At 36.4% G+C, this 17,722-nt stretch overlaps 1 protein-coding gene across 10 annotated transcripts in view; it reads right to left on the bottom strand.

The window, feature by feature from the left end:
• Positions 1-17,722, bottom strand: part of LOC125678220 (CDK5 regulatory subunit-associated protein 2-like) — an 85,007-nt gene that overhangs the window by 8,798 nt on the left and 58,487 nt on the right. For all 10 annotated transcript variants that reach the window (XM_056156321.1, XM_056156317.1, XM_056156319.1 and 7 more), the window contains 10 exons: positions 13,541-13,683; positions 11,514-12,634; positions 10,474-10,939; positions 10,013-10,103; positions 8,954-9,921; positions 7,422-7,822; positions 6,301-6,692; positions 4,652-4,767; positions 4,041-4,250; positions 1,733-1,879 (listed from right to left, as the gene is read on the bottom strand). In XM_056156321.1, coding sequence (XP_056012296.1) covers positions 1,733-1,879; positions 4,041-4,250; positions 4,652-4,767; positions 6,301-6,692; positions 7,422-7,822; positions 8,954-9,921; positions 10,013-10,103; positions 10,474-10,939; positions 11,514-12,634; positions 13,541-13,683 — 4,055 coding nt within the window. The remainder of the gene's footprint in view (positions 1-1,732; positions 1,880-4,040; positions 4,251-4,651; positions 4,768-6,300; positions 6,693-7,421; positions 7,823-8,953; positions 9,922-10,012; positions 10,104-10,473; positions 10,940-11,513; positions 12,635-13,540; positions 13,684-17,722) is intronic.

Raw genomic sequence — 17,722 nt, forward strand, 5'->3', positions numbered from 1 at the left:
ACATTTATTCAGCCATGGCACTGAAATAATCCATGTGACTTTGCAAAAAGGGTGAAGTTTAGGATTATTGGAGTGTTTCTTCAATGTCAAAAATTTATTGGGCTAAAATTTTCTATGTACTAACCTTAAAAGTTTGCTGCTCTCACTATGACTTTTCAATATATACTTGGTACATGTACTAACACCATGGCCAGGGCTGGGGAACATGACCACCAAATTTAATTTAATCAATCTAATAGATTATCCTAGCTTTACAAGTGCTGTTTTTCCTTCATGACTACCTATGCTATGAGAAATAACAGGTTCTTCCTCTCACCAGTCCTAGCCTTATCCCTATGGGGATGTACCAGTCCTAGCCTTATCACTATGGGGATGTACCAGTCCTAGCCTTATCCCTATGGGGATGTACCAGTCCTAGCCTTATCCCTATGGGGATGTACCAGTCCTAGTCTTATCACTATGGGGATGTACCAGTCCTAGCCTTATCCCTATGGGGATGTACCAGTCCTAGTCTTATCCCTATGGGGATGTACCAGTCCTAGCCTTATCACTATGGGGATGTACCAGTCCTAGCCTTATCACTATGGGAATGTACCAGTCCTAGCCTTATCACTATGGGGATGTACCAGTCCTAGCCTTATCACTACAGAGAACATGTGTACCAGTCCTAGCCTTATCACTATGGGGATGTACCAGTCCTAGCCTTATCACTACAGAGAACATGTGTACCAGTCCTAGCCTTATCACTATGGGGATGTACCAGTCCTAGCCTTATTACTACAGAGAACATGTGTACCAGTCCTAGCCTTATCACTATGGGGATGTACCAGTCCTAGCCTTATCACTACAGAGAACATGTGTACCAGTCCTTGCCTTATCACTATGGGGATGTACCAGTCCTAGCCTTATCACTATGGGGATGTACCAGTCCTAGCCTTATCACTATGGGGATGTACCAGTCCTAGGGGGATGTACCAGTCCTAGCCTTATCCCTATGGGGAACATGTGTACCAGTCCTAGTCTTATCACTGTGGGGATGTACCAGTCCTAGCCTTATCACTACTATTTCTATCTTGTTTCCTATAAAATTATTCAGTAAGCTTGACCTTGAAAAGAAATAGGCTTCTTCCTCCAATCACTGGGAGCCTATATAGAGTACCAAGTTTAATGATCCTAGCTTTACATGTACTGTTTCTATCTTACCCAAAACATACCATAATACAACCTGTTTAGGACGGGTGTATACAAAAATTCATACATCATTAACTATCAAGATAATTTGAACAAGGCCAGTGTGTGTCGGTTCATTTGGAAGTTGGTGAAATACGAAATACAGATCATTAATTTGAATCCTCAATTAAATCTTTCTTCAGTTTTGAAGATAAAAATTTGAAGAAATAGATAGATATCTGCGACTTTATTGTTACAGATCTGTAATGAGTCTAAATCTTTTGACTAAATCATTTTGGTTAGTATCAACAAAGTTTCAATGTACTAAACATCTACTGTGTGCTTGCTGAATAATCCCCCACCCCCTCTCTCTCCTGTACCTTACAAAATGCCAAAAATTGTAGAATTTATTTTGGTCCACTTACAGATTAGTACTGAGGAGATTTAAAAGCATGGGAAATACATATTATAGATATCAATGCATCAGTGCTTCTTGAACATTGGATTTATCATATGAAGATACAGAAGTCAGAATTATTGTTTTAAACTTTTTTTTTTTTACCTGAGGCACAATCACTGATGCAGGAATCTGGAGACAAGCTCTTCCTGGAGTCTTCCTCAGCAGCAACTCGGAGAATTTCAAAGGATTCATGGTGATCTCTGAATCCACCCGACATCTGCTCCACACTCGGCAGGCCATCGGGTACATCTGTGCCAAAAATTCAAATAGCTCTTCAAAACTTATTTAGAATAGTAAAACATCACAATTATTTCTATTCTGAGAGCATAACCTCATACACATGTATAACACAACACTTTTTCATATCATCACCAGCTCTTTAAATCATCTCAAGGAAAAGTTCCATAATAGTTACCCTGAGATGTGACAGATCGGCTTCTTGATGTAATACATAATAGTTACCCTGAGATGTGACAGAGCTAATAGTTACCCTGAGATGTGACAGCTTGGCTTCTTGATGTAATACATAATAGTTATCCCGAGATGTGGCAGAGCTAATAGTTACCCTGAGATGTGACAGATCTAATAGTTACCCTGAGATGTGACAAAGTTCGGCTTCTTGATGTAATACATAATAGTTATCCTGAGATGTGGCAGAGCTAATAGTTACCCTGAGATGTGACAGATCTAATAGTTACCCTGAGATGTGACAAAGCTCGGCTTCTTGATGTAATACATAATAGTTACCCTGAGATGTGGCAGAGCTAATAGTTACCCTGAGATGTGACAGATCTAATAGTTACCCTGAGATGTGACAAAGCTCGGCTTCTTGATGTAATACATAATAGTTACCCTGAGATGTGGCAGAGCTAATAGTTACCCTGAGATGTGACAGATCTAATAGTTACCCTGAGATGTGACAAAGCTCGGCTTCTTGATGTAATACATAATAGTTATCCTGAGATGTGGCAGAGCTAATAGTTACCCTGAGATGTGACAGATCTAATAGTTACCCTGAGATGTGACAAAGCTCGGCTTCTTGATGTAATACATAATAGTTACCCTGAGATGTGGCAGAGCTAATAGTTACCCTGAGATGTGACAAAGCTCGGCTTCTTGATGTAATACATAATAGTTATCCTGAGATGTGGCAGAGCTAATAGTTACCCTGAGATGTGGCAGAGCTAATAGTTACCCTGAGATGTGGCAGAGCTAATAGTTACCCTGAGATGTGACAGCTTGGCTTCTTGATGTAATACATAATAGTTACCCTGAGATGTGACAGCTCAGCTTCTTGATGTAATACATTATAGTTAGAGATGTGACAGAGCTTGGCTTCTTGATGTAATACATAATAGTTAGAGATGTGACAGAGCTCGGCTTCTTGGTGTAATACATAATAGTTAGAGATGTGACAGCTTGGCTTCTTGATGTAATACATAATAGTTAGAGATGTGACAGCTTGGCTTCTTGATGTAATACATAATAGTTAGAGATGTGACAGCTTGGCTTCTTGATGTAATACATAATAGTTATCCTGAGATGTGACAGCTTGGCTTCTTGGTGTAATACATAATAGTTAGAGATGTGACAGACCTTGGCTTCTTGGTGTAATACATAATAGTTAGAGATGTGACAGACCTTGGCTTCTTGGTGTAATACATAATAGTTAGAGATGTGACAGAGCTCGGCTTCTTGGTGTAATACATAATAGTTAGAGATGTGACTGAGCTTGGCTTCTTGATGTAATACATAATAGTTAGATATGTGACAGAGCTCGGCTTCTTGATGTAATACATAATAGTTAGAGATGTGACTGAGCTCGGTTTCTTGATGTAATACATAATAGTTAGAGATGTGACAGCTCGGCTTCTTGATGTAATACATAATAGTTAGAGATGTGACAGAGCTCGGCTTCTTGATGTAATACATAATAGTTAGAGATGTGACAGAGCTCGGCTTCTTGATGTAATACATAATAGTTAGAGATGTGACTGAGCTCGGTTTCTTGATGTAATACATAATAGTTAGAGATGTGACAGACCTTGGCTTCTTGGTGTAATACATAATAGTTAGAGATGTGACAGAGCTCGGCTTCTTGATGTAATACATAATAGTTAGAGATGTGACAGAGCTCGGCTTCTTGATGTAATACATAATAGTTACCCTGAGATGTGACAGAGCTAATAGTTACCCTGAGATGTGACAGAGCTTGGCTTCTTGATGTAATACATAATAGTTACCCTGAGATGTGACAGAGCTAATAGTTACCCTGAGATGTGACAGAGCTTGGCTTCTTGGTGTAATACATAATAGTTAGAGATGTGACAGAGCTCGGTTTCTTGGTGTAATACATAATAGTTAGAGATGTGACAGAGCTCGGTTTCTTGGTGTAATACATAATAGTTACCCTGAGATGTGACAGAGCCTGGCTTCTTGGTGTAATACATATTTGTTGCTGATATTCTCTGTCGTTGACTTTTGTTCCTCAGATGTTCCTCCAGTTTCTTCCGGAGTTCATTGTTGGTCTCTATACACCTTTCTAACTGAGTTCGAAGGTGGCGAATCTCCGTCAGGAATTCCCTCATGTCAAAGCTCCCGTGTTTTCCATTGCTCAATCCTAAATTCATCAGGAACAATTGATGTGAAATAAATTGTCATAATGAAGTAACTAACTCTGAGTAGCTTATACCATAAATTGTTTATTTTACCTGTATTTAAGTTTTTAGCAATTTTGTGGGTCTTTTAAATTGACAAAACTTTTTTTGGAGGTGGTAGGGGGTATGTGTTATCAAAATAGAATCTTACAAAAATATGTTACGTCTTTCAGTGAGTAAGTCCAAATTTGACAAAATTATACACAATTAAACCTAAAACATTTTGACCAAAAATAACAAAATTAATTGAAATTTTTTCTCCATACATATGGCAAAATATTGCTTCATAAACTTTCGCATCATATTCAAATTTCTCACTGTACATAGCAGAACAGAACTAGAAGTTCAGAGCACCTGCTCTTACCTTGATTTTCCGTATTCTCAAGTGTTTCATAGACACTCAATTCCAGCTTCAGAGTTTTGTTTAAATCTTTGTTTTCCTGTACCTGATCCTTCAGTGTCCTCATCTCATCTTTTAACCTTCAGTAAATTTATACATTTGTTAATAAATAACAACAAATTAACATTATGAAGCTAGTCAGTGCTTGCAAGTTACTTAACACTGGGCTATCAAGTCATCATTTGTCTAACCCACTCAGCAAACATTTTTTTCAATCATTCATTACAAATTATATCAATTTTCTATTTTGTACACTTTCGTTTTCCTGCTTTGTTGCAAAGCAAGCAACAGTCAGGTTTGTCTATGATATTATTCCACAGCCATGTCTGTCTATCATAGAATACTATCAGTTAGGTTTGTCTATAATGATATTGTCCCACGGTAACTAGCAGCCATGTCTGTCTATCATAGTATACTATCAGTCAACAGTAACTAGCAGCCATGTCTATCTATCATAGTATACTATCAGTCAACAGTAACTAGCAGCCATGTCTGTCTATCATAGTATACTATCAGTCAACAGTAACTAGCAGCCATGTCTGTCTATCATAGTATACTATCAGTCAACAGTAACTAGCAGCCATGTCTGTCTATCATAGTATACTATCAGTCAACAGTAACTAGCAGCCATGTCTGTCTATCATAGTATACTATCAGTCAACAGTAACTAGCAGCCATGTCTATCTATCATAGTATACTATCAGTCAACAGTAACTAGCAGCCATGTCTGTCTATCATAGTATACTATTGGTCAGATTTGTATATTCTATCTCTCAAAGATCAAGTAAGAATCATCTACAAGAATAACCTACAATATTCTATGTACATGTCATCATCAACATGGTTGTCAATTTTCTGTCTGTGATACTGTATACAAGGTTATTTTTACCCCTTGTTTTTTTTTTTTACGCCCTTCTCCCCTTTCAAATGGTTTCACCCCATAATGGTTTTGCCCTGACACTGTTGTGTTAAAAGAATGATTAAAGAGAAAATGGCTTTGCCCAGTCTTAAATTCGCTGACGAGAGAAAAAGGAGCAAAAATAAAATGGAGAACATTTCCCTGTATACAGTCAGCGATTTTTTTCCTTATATAACTGGTACCGATAAACGGTACCATTCCCAATGATAAAAACCATTGATTTTTCCCAATTTTGAGACTAAAAATTCCCAATTTACTTGCTGAAAAATAGACCACTGACATCATAATTTACTTAGTCTGAAACGTTGTACACAAGTTAACTAAAATGTTCACTTCCAGTATTAAATCGAAAGTACAGATCATGGCAGTGTGCGTGTTTTGTAGAGCTACGACGATTCTAATATGAGGCTGTAAAAATTTTTTTGAAGGGATGACTACTTCTTGTTTTGTTCTCTTTTTTCTTTCTTTTAGTTGAAATCATTTGCCGATACATTGGTAGAAAATTCCCAATTTGTTCAATTTTGATGCTATTTTTCCCAATTGAATGGGTACCGGTACCAGTACCAGTGGGTAGAAAAAAATCGCTGACAGTGCTGTACCTAAGTGACTAGATTTGTCTGATAATAACATAGTAATGCTCATCTAGGTTCTGTTAGTAACAGCTAGTCAGGCCATCCTACATATATTACTGTACCTTTTAATCTCCTTAGCTGACTTTTTAAGAGTCTCGTCTAGCCTCTCCCTGATCTGCTGTAGTTTGTAGTTGGTCTTGTCTTTTTCTGTCAACCACTTTTCTTGCTGCTTCAACTTCTTGTTCTGCGAGCTGACGGTCTTTTCCAGCTGTTCCACCTTGTCCTGAAGCCCCGCCTCCCCGTGGTCTGCTGATCCCCCTTCGGTGCCTCCCACAGTCCTCTGCAGGTGGTGAAGTTTACTGGTCACCATGTCTAGTTCCTCCTCTAGTGAGCGGTAACTTCTGTCTTTCTGGTCGATCAGTTCCTTCTGTTTGTCGATCTGTAGGTCCTGTTGCTGGAGAAGCTCGTACTGTTTACTTAATGTGGTCTCTTTGTGAGATAAATCATCCACAGCCTGTGTATAAAGCAAAACACACTACATTCAATAACAATTAAATATTACCCCGTAATTGACAAATTGCTGGATTTTTACGGTTAAAGCTGTCATAGTGGTCTCCAGGTTTTGCAGGGTACTCACTACTGTAGGCCATTTTCAAACCCTTTCAGCAATTTTTCCATTATATTCTAACATTTCACAGTATTCATCTATATAAAACAGCAGGCATCACATGACTGTTTACATCATCAAAAACACATCCACTTTGAAGTAATCTTTTCCAATAAGTAGAAAGTTCAATCAATCACGGACTGCTTGAAGTGTAATTCATAATGAAACATACAGAATTTACTGAATTGTTTTAATCCCCATCAAAAGACATCCAGGGCTTAGTTGGCCCTTTATGATACAAAGTCTTTTACCGTTTCAATTAAGAATTATACGTAACAAAAATGTTATTTTAGGAAAAGTACTTATACCATAACACTGCATTGCAGATTAAAGAAGAAAACGCTTATGACTATCACTTTCGCTTTGTATTTTTCTTTTCACAAACACATTAATTTTTCTGATTCCTGTATCATTTGGCATTTGATATTTTAGGAAATTTTGAATCAGATTTATGTAAAAACCTGCCAATTTTCAACAGGGAATAGTCTGTTTACTGAGCCTTGCTATGACAGTATGACTACCCTCCGTCAATGTGACAGTACAACTAATCTCCCTCAGTACGACAGTCCCACTAACCTCAGCCAGCTGTAGTTCCTGCTTTTGGATGACTTCATATTGTTCTTTCAGCTTTGACTCTTGTTGGTGGAGACTTTCAACTTGGAGCTCCAACTTCTCCTTCAGCTGCCGAATGGTTTCATCCTGCTTCTCAATCCGCCTTTGCTGTACAACTAACGTCTGTTGGCTGGATCGTGTCTGCTCGTCCTTCTCCCGCAATATTTCACTCATTTTCTCTTCCTTGTCAGTAATGATGGTTTTTGATTCGTGGATGATCTTCTCTTTTTCTCTGATAATGGTGATTTTCTCAGTAATGTTGTTCTCTTTCTCCCGTAGCTGTGCCTTCAGTTTGTCGATGGCTCTTTGTAATTCGTTGATGTGTGCTTGATGTTGGCTATACATGTATACACTGGTGGTACTACCTGCAAAGCAAAATTCTAAAGTTTATAATACATAACAGTTATTGGTAGAATGCTTAATTTGTGCCACACATCAGAACTGGCTAGTAAAATAAACTTTCAGATAGATGAATTCCTCTATATACTGTACACCAACTTTTATATGCTTCATTCTTTATTTGTGAATGGCCAATGGAAAATTAGTTTGTGATGATTAATTTCCATGATCGAGTAATCCTATTTCATTTATTACCCAAGTGTATTTTATAACTGTTATTAAATCTGTAGATCTCATCTAAAATTACACATGATGCCATTGTGAGTAGTTGTAATGCATTATTCACTTTATTTCAAAATCCTTTGTGCCATTGACAGCCTGTACAGAAGCTGTTCATTCTTAAACTGTCAATAAAAGTGAAGTCACATGAACACAAATTTTCTGAAAGCATAAAAATTACATTTGAACCTATGTAGGTCATGCCGTCCTATGAATTTCAAGCTAAAGTAACAAAAGAATCGAGATCAGTATTCCTGAAGCAGGGGCAGGTCATTCTGATCTACAAACACTTGGGTTTAAATTGAACTGAGTATCATATTTACATTCAAATTGGTGAGCTTTGTGCAAAATTCCTCATTTCATTTATACCGTACGGGAAGGGAGGGGTTATGATTGAAGAAGACATCGATTGAGAACAACGAAGGACATGTCTGCAACGATAAATATCTACTATTCGAAGTTGCTTGCAAATCTCAAGGATATTTCTTGCCCTCACACAAAAAATGGTTTAAAATATGGTACATGTATATCCATGATATTCCTAAATATGTCCAAAGTCAAAACCTTCTGCATATGCTGCAAATCTACACTTTTAGAGCGAGATTAATATAAGCCTTTTGGCTTGTTTCTCAATCTATTTCATGTATAAGACATTGTTTGTAAACATTATCGAATTATTTACGAATAAATATTGTTTAAACTAATCTACACTTTACCTAAATAAACTTTAACAAAATAGAAGTATATCAGTCTGATTAAAATCAGACCCCATACTCATTATCATATCGTTGATAATGAGTATGGGGTCTGATTTTAATCAGACTGGAAGTATATGACAGTAGAATTGGGCAGTAAGACACAATGATAACTAGCCATACTTGATGAATGGGACTCCTCCATATCCTGCTGTAGTTTCTGGCTCAGCTTCTCACTGTCTTTCAGGGATTTCTCTAGCTTAATCCGCAGAGATCGGATTTCGGACAGATGTTCTCTCAACAAATCATTATCATCTGATGATTTCCTTGGCGATTTCCTTGGTGAACTCTGAATACCTATTGATGAACACAAGTTTTCGTATGCCTGAAGTTCATCCTTCAGGGTCATGTTCAAGTCCTCCATCACATTCAAACGGGACTTCAACTGTTGAACTTCCGTCGATTGAACAGCCACACTTCTGTTCATGAAACTTGAACGCTGTGTCACACACGAGTCATCAACGTCACTGAACTTGTTCACATCTTCAAAGAAGTCCCTATTTTCTAGGAAAGATGCCTCATCATGGCCATTCACTACCAAGCTATGATCAAACATGTCTCTGTCAGCGAATCTGGCATTACCATACAAACGTTCATCAGAGTTAAAACCACACAACCCAAAAGAAGCAATGCTCCTGTTTTCAAAGTCCATCTTCTCACTCACATTTCTAGTTGGTCCTTTGCGATGTTGCAGAGAACCGTCAGTACGACTCGACGTCACAGTAGTATCTTGCACTTCAATGTCCTCTGATGACCTCCTAGAACTCTGCGTCATCTCGCTGTTATGCCTGACCTTCTCGACAGAAGTGTCATGGTCCCCTGCCAGCCTGTTGGATGTCTGAGAAGCTGGTGACAGACTGTCCCTGTGAAAGATGTCCCTTGCTCCATGGTGACTGCTATCAAAGACATTTCCATCAGCAGCACTTGTGCCAGAAGTGGATGACCCTTTTCCACAATCTTGCCAGCTCAACAATTGTCTCTGAGCTATAAGTAAATTAGTGTTTAATCGACCAATGAAGGATTTCTTTTCTTCTAATTCCTCCCTCAAAGATTTGATTTCTGCATCCTTAGCCTCCAGTTCTTCAGCCAGTCTGAAAAATATGAAACAGGTATATTTGCCATCCATAACATCCAGACCCCCCCCCCCCCCCCATTAGATATTTGAATTTTTTAGTTTCTAACCTTCTTCCTTCTCTTTTGGGAGACTTTGTCGGAGAATGTCTGCCTTGCAGATGTTGGTTACCTTCATTTCCAGAGTCATCACTATCTGCATCTAAGTTATATAAAATGCACATAACAGAGTAAATATAACATATCACTATAAAACAAAGAAAAGGCCACTTTACCAGTGAGATTTTCATTGATGCATAATTTCACATGACTGGATAATCAATATAATAAAAAACTTGCTAAAGACACAATAGAAGATGACAGAGCTATGCAAAGCCCCAAATCTACAGTACATGTACTACCCAATATACTGTACCTTACTTTCTACATGTAAGTCTATTCCAATTATATATCTATATTTTGTTAACCTTTAGCGATAAATTCGCACTTCAGCATCAAAATGTTATATCTATATCTGTTTATACACAAAAGGCTTCCTGATTTCTGCTTCTAAAATGACAAATTTTGTTTACCCAGAAGATGTGACAGTGACTTGGCCACCATGCGAGTCTGTTGCACCTTTTGCTTGATACTACCACACATTTCATCTTCATTAAGTCCATCCAAACACATACTCAGGTCTCCAAGCCACTGATTCAACTGAACACAGCTATTTTGTGAGTCACACATCCTTTTTCTCAGACTAGCTATCTCATCCCGTTGCAGTTCCAGCACCTCTTGCATGGAGGATCCCTGATAAGACTTTAGTTGTTTTTCCAGGGCATCAATTGTTTCCCTGCTCTGCCCAAGTTGGTTTTTCAGGTCCACAATGATTTGTTCTGAATTTTGCTTGGCCCACAGTTTTTGCTGTAGTTCAAAGTTATTATTCTTGGTCTCCTGCAGGCTTTGATGTAATGTAGCAATTCTTCCCTGGAGATCTACTAAAGTCTGTGTAGGAAGGAGGCTGTCCTCCTGAGATCCCTCACTGCTGTCGCTGCCCTATTGTAACAAGCCAAACATACAAATCATCAAACCATGCAAAACCCCAGCTGTCTCATTTAATAATTCAGAATAACTACAGCTAAAAGCATCTTTTCATTCTCTGCCACTGCCACATTAGGCTGAAAGCTACAAGATTGCTTATTTCATAAAAGCAATAAAAAGGGAGATCACTCAAATTTCAATTCAGATATCAATCAATAAACATTGTTCAATGGATATTAAAATGAATTATTTCTAGCTCATTCTCGTTATTGTCGTTAAAATATTACAGTCAATCAAAGATGACAACCAACTCGTGATTGGTAATCATGACCTTTTTCTTTACAAGTATGCAAAAAATACCATTACGTTTTTTCATTATGACATTTTTTGAAAAACATTCTTGGATAAGATAAGAGCCTTTTTTGCTAGGAACAACATTTAATGAAAGCAATTCTTTATCAGAATTTGCCCCCAAAAAACTCTTTCACACCAATTTGATCTAATCTTTTTCATTTGTTGTACAAGATAAAACCTTTAAACTTATCTCTTGGATAAATTATAAAATTTATAATTATATATAAACACTTACATGTCTCTTTTGCCCCTCGACAGGTTTTCCATGACAATGCAAGTGCTCATTAGACATGGCTCTTTTCATGACTGGGATCTTGGAGTCTGTTGCCATGAAGGCAGCCAGATTGGTCTCACTATGAGAGCGGCTGACACAGGGACTTTTGGCCAACAAACCATGGTCCTCCAGAAGAGCCTTATAGTGCTTCATCTTCTGTGTTTGTATTCTGACAGTTCCCTCAGTAGCCTCCAACTTGGACTCCAGATCACCGATTCTATTTCTAGACTCAGACAGCATTTCTCGAAGAATTTCTGGTTTCTGCAGATGAGAGTGGTCCCCATTCATAGGCTGGCCTGCTTTGTGGGGTCTAGGTATCTGACTAGAATTCTTTTTGCTTGAGACCTTCATATCTAATGATTTTGGTCCAAGAGTTGGAATCAATCCACCCCAAGCCATTGTTTGGCTGACTTTATCCAATTTCTCTCGCTGAATTTTCATGGAATTATCAATCTGTTCTTGTAAAGAAGAAACTTTGTCCAAAGCATTTCTATAGTCATTCTTCAGTTTAACATTTTCTCTCTGTATATCAGACACTTCTGGAAGTTCTGAGTATCTACATGGAGTGTTCTCATCCAATCCAAACTTTTCCCGTAACAATTTCAAATCATTTTCTGTTGTAGCTAGCTTGCTCTGCAAACTCACAATCTCCATTCTAAGATGAGGAATGCTATTGAAATCATCTTCATTCTTTCCAGGAATTTCACGAGCATTCACTCTCTGTGAGAGGTTCAACCTCCCTTGAAGTTCGTCTTTCTCATGCATAGTTGTGTCCAATTGTTTCTGAATCTGCCGGATGTATCTCCTCAACATGGGGGCACTCATATCCGACAACGTCTGCCGGTTCAAGGGAACATCAAACTCTGGTGTGGAAGAGGAACTTGTGCTGGACATGCTCCATCGATTCTCACTTCTGGGTGATGTCTGCACCGCCTCACGTAGAAGATCGTGATCCCTGTGGATGTACTTCATGTCATACAGCTGGGCCAGCAATGTATTGTTTTCTATCTTCTTCTGTTCCAACTCTTTTTTAAGTGCATCAAGATCTGAATTCAACTCGCTCATCATTCCAGTTGTAAAATCTATTGCAAAAAAAACCAAAAACACGCATAAAATTTTAAAAAATCTAATTTTTTTTAAATGGGGGTGGGGGTGGGGGGGGGGATGTGTTAAATTGTCGTGCAGTGGATGGAGTTCTTCCATTTCATTTTCTCTGAGATTAAATTAGATAATTCTTCTGTTAAAAATCAAATATCCATAACAGTGTCTTTAACACAACAAATATCCCACAAAACAAAACTTGTCTGATCAAAAGGTCAAATACAGTTTATGTTTAAATACCTCCTATATCTCTTTCTGCAAACTAATTATTATCATACAATAAAACAGACATATTAAATCTTCTCAACTCTTATCAATATGTAATACTAAACCCGTTTTCTTTTCGCCACTGTAAATCCACTCACTGTTTTGAGTATTACTGTACAACTTTTAAACTTACTAAATAAATACATCACTACAATCTCTCTCTCTCTCTCTCTCTCTCTCTCTCTCTCTCTCTCTCTCTCTCTCTCTCTCTCTCAAATCTTGCTAAGAACAGGTAATACTAATTTTGAAACAGCTAAAAATTACCAAAATGCAAATTCTTCAGAAGTTAGTGTTCATGATAAAATTCTAGTCACAATAAAATTTGAGGATAGCACAAGAATTGCAATGAGGTGTGGAAGCAAATTTTTAAAATGCACACTGTAGAACTGTTTGCAAGTACAATAAATTTCAGAAAAAATTACATAATACATTATTTCAACAAAGCAGAATATTTAACAGAAGTTTACTGCCCTTTGAAAGTATCTAATTAATGAAAGTATCTAATGAAAGCAAAGCTCTTTCCTTCTCCTAATTTCAATAAGAAGGCAATGGTTTAGAAGTACAGACAAAATGTGATCTAACTCAAGCCTTCCATCTAAATTGATGAGCTAATGAATTACCGTTAGTAAATCTCCCACCATACAGAATATACTGCTGCTCCAAGTTCAGCGTCATTTTGTTATTTTTTTCCAAAACTGCTTCCAATTCCTTCCGCAAATCTTGAATGTTTTTTAATTCAGCCTCCAGATCAGCATTAATGGCACTACAAAAATCAACACCTTGCCATTAAAATCTTATAGTTTTTTTCTTTTAGGATATTATCTCATTGCCATAAGACTTTCTTCTGTCCATCTAGCCTGTAGAAAAAATAAAAAGCTGTTCAAAGTATATCTAATGCAATCCTGCTTTCTAACATACTGAGCCACTCCATGCTGTACAATGATTGGTCATTCTGGTTTTCTTACATGTTTAAATTCACAAGTTCAACTCTAGTGCTGTGTGATGATTGGACGTTTTAAATATAACACACCAAGGACTATGCTAGCTTTGAAGGTCTCACATGTTATTTAAAAAGCTTGACTGTTGAAACCAGATCATCATATTATTTGCCACAATATTAGTCTAACATAAGAGAAACTATTTTTCTTAAGATCATATGCATAATTTCATCTTTAGAAAAAATCAACCCATTAAAATTGACCAGCACCATTACCCACTTAAAATTTGAAAGCAGACTTTGTTCTTGTTTGATCAATTAGAAAAAAATCTATTTGGTTACTTTAACTATCATAATAAAAATGATAGGATTAAAAGCAATGAAATAGAAGGGGGGACCATATTTTGATTACACACACTATTAATCCTTGGTCACTTTGACCATAATACTTACACCGGATTATTCCAAGTTTTAAGTTAATAGCAGATCTTTTACTTGAATAGGTTTGAACCTGAGTTTTGTAGCATTGTCAATTATTTTAATTTTACATTGAAGGGGAATTATAAAAACAAAAGGAAAACCAGGGGTCTTAGTGCTTGTTAATGAGTAACAGTGTGTTAAACTCGACCTTTTTCTCACCGAAAATCTACTTTTGATTTATTCACAAAAAATTATTTTGTCAACACAATATAAGCAAAAGAAATGGGCAAGAATTCATCACATAGAAATTCAGAGTTTGAAAGTTCAGTCTACAAATATTGCCAATTTCAAATCAAAGCCCTCAAGGGTCTCAGAGTCGACTCCTCCACGATTTTCAACAAGGGGTGGTGGTGGTGGTGAGGGGTATATATACGGCACCGTCTTATAAACTTTAATTCTGAATCTTTAAAGCATGGTAAAAACAAAATGTACATGCATAAGTATTATGCTTCACTAGATATCTATCCTGGAATTTCAACGTCACAAACTAGGAACACAACATATCAGCTTGAGGAATTTACCCGTAAAAGCTTCAAAAGTTGTGTGAGCATAAAGTTCCCGATCGAAGGTCAATATCCATGGTACCCAGCACATCTGCATGAGATGATCACTTATCAGTACATGTCAAATATCAAAAGCCTACTGCAAAAGAAAAAACAGTAACAACTCGGACACAATTTGTAGCTGGTATTGATACAAATTATTCTTTTAAAGTCTTCAAATATCTTTATCACCTCTTCCTTCATTCTGTTTACATGAAATATTCCCGCAAAAATATACCACATGTGTAGGTAATTGATGTTAACTTCATTGTTAATTTATTCAAACAAAGCAAATATAGAATTGTCAATTCATTAATTAATTTCAGATATATTTTCATCAGAATTCTGTTAGAATATTGTTCAAGAATCATCATATCATTTAATATCACGGAATGTTAGATGCAATAAATATTAAAGTCCTTATTCATCTAACCTCAGTTCTAACTCTTTCTCTCTTTATATTCATGCACGATTAAAAATATTATTTTGACAGACTTCTTAAGTTTTTAACCATAATTTATTTGGCAAAAATTTGAATATATCATACATAACTTTATTAACCATGTTATCAAATTTTAAATTCAATGATCTGCAGTCTCATCTCCTCCCAACTGTATTCAGTTGCAGACCTGCTAGGTTGATGCCCGATTCTAAAATATTTTCACAATCTTTTACAAACAATATGTGCGTTCCATTGACATTAAGAATTTTATGTTCATAGCAATGTTATTTCACAAAACATACACAAGATGGATACGATGCCAAAGAGTAGCTCGCTACGTGAGTCAACTCAAAAATTGCAAATAAGTTGCAAGTCTTGTCTCAAAATTAAACAAGAGTATCACAAACGGAACAATATACACCCGTTAGACAGTGAAATTCAACCCGTAAGCACATTATGCACTCTGAATTGATATCGCACACATTCTGAATAGAAAAGCCTTAAAGTAGGTCATGGTGCACCAATCTATCAGACATGTGAACTGATTATGTATTTCTCGGAGAGGGAGGTTGCAATATCTGTAGGGATCCATGATGAGAAAAAGTCCAGGAAACTTTTTGACCTACTTTTAGTCCTAAAATAGGTCATGGTGCACCAATCAAGCTGAAATGCAGACTGAAGTTGTGTTCCTCTGAGAGGAAGCTTGTGACTAAATTTCAGGGCAATATCTTTATTTGTAATGAATAAAAGTCCAGAAAACTGTTTGACCTACTTACAGCTCTAAATTAGGTCTTGGTGCACATGCCACCAATCCAGCTGAAATGCACTCACTCTTATGGAAGAAATTTTGACCAAAATTTCAACACTGTACATGCATCAGTTAAGGAAAAATGTCTGGAAAATATGACCTTGGACACAGACAGATCGATTCAGTTGAAATCGGATTAATCCAAATTGAAATTGTATTTCTACGAGAGGAAGCTTGTGGCTAAATTTCAGGGCACAATTTTTGTAATGAAAAAGTCTGGAAAACTGTTTGACCTACTTATAGCTCTAAAGTAGGTCACCGACAGATCAACCCAGCTGAAATGCAAACTGAACTTGTATTCCTCTGAAAGGAAGCTTGTGACTAAATTTCAGGGCAATATCTTAAAGTCCAGAAAACTGTTTATAACATAGATCAGGTCATGGTGCATCAATTTAACTGAAAAGCAAACTCACTCTTATGCTTCTTGAGAGAGAAACTGTGACCAAATTTCAAAGCTGTACATGCATCCGTTATGGAAAAGAGTCCCAAAAATATTACCTTAGACAGCAAGCCAGCCGGACACACTGACAGTGCCATAACATAATATGACAGGCATATAAAAATGGAAATGTAGGAGCAAAATACTACTTGTTTCAAGAGGTCAGTCCCAAAAGTAAATAGGGGCTATTTTGGGTCCCTAAAATAAATGAAGGCCTTATAATGTATGTCTCAAAAGTAATACTACATGCAACATATCCAACTTGAAATGCAGTGAAGTTTGAGATCATTTATCCATATCCAATACAATGTCTGGTTCTAGCTGTCTGCACATATTTTCTTTGAATAACAAAGCTTTAAGAAGACAATTATAAAATGTGCACAATGAGTTTTAAAATACTAGGCATCCCACACAGTCTAAGCTGGACTTTGCTTGCTAAAATAATTCCATCGACACAGTAAATAGGATCTCAGTTACTTCGGGTGAAATTAAGAAGTCATTAGTAAATTACAAAAGTTTAGGGTTAATAAGATTACTCTATAACTTTAGTTTGTTTAAAGTGATTAATTCATTGTTACACATGTTTATTTGCTGCACGTGTGCTTGCTGCACGTTTTTGTCGTCAATAATTACCTCCACATTTAAAGTAATATTAGCTGTCATTTTGGTGCCGAAATGTTGTTGCAAAATAGTGATTTACAACTGGTATTTCAAATGACAGAAAAAAAATAAGCTTTATAAAATTTTGTTATTAATTTTTGTGTTAGAAAATCAGTATCTATCCAGAGGTTCTAAAATTATAGTATTGTCTTTCCGTACAAAAATAGATTTCTATATAATGCAATATATTCAACAGAACTGAAATCTTTATTTTGATAAAATCTTAAACTTATAATTATAATTTTATCAATGACTGGTTAAAGTTACAAACAAAACTATTATATAAATAGCATATTTTTACAACAAAGTAAAATTTTCAAATTTAGAGCTAATGTTACTTTAACCATACTTTTAATGTGTTTTTTTTTTTGTTTTTTTTTTAAATTTTTCATGTTGCTTTTCTAAATATTTTAAATCTTAAGAAACCTAAGTGATCAGTAAAAAGAATTTACTATATCAAATTGCTTTTCTGTTCTATATTTTCTTAGATTTAA

Source organism: Ostrea edulis, chromosome 2 (genome assembly GCF_947568905.1).
Source record: "Ostrea edulis chromosome 2, xbOstEdul1.1, whole genome shotgun sequence".
In the NCBI taxonomy this organism is placed as follows: Eukaryota; Metazoa; Mollusca; class Bivalvia; order Ostreida; family Ostreidae; genus Ostrea; species Ostrea edulis.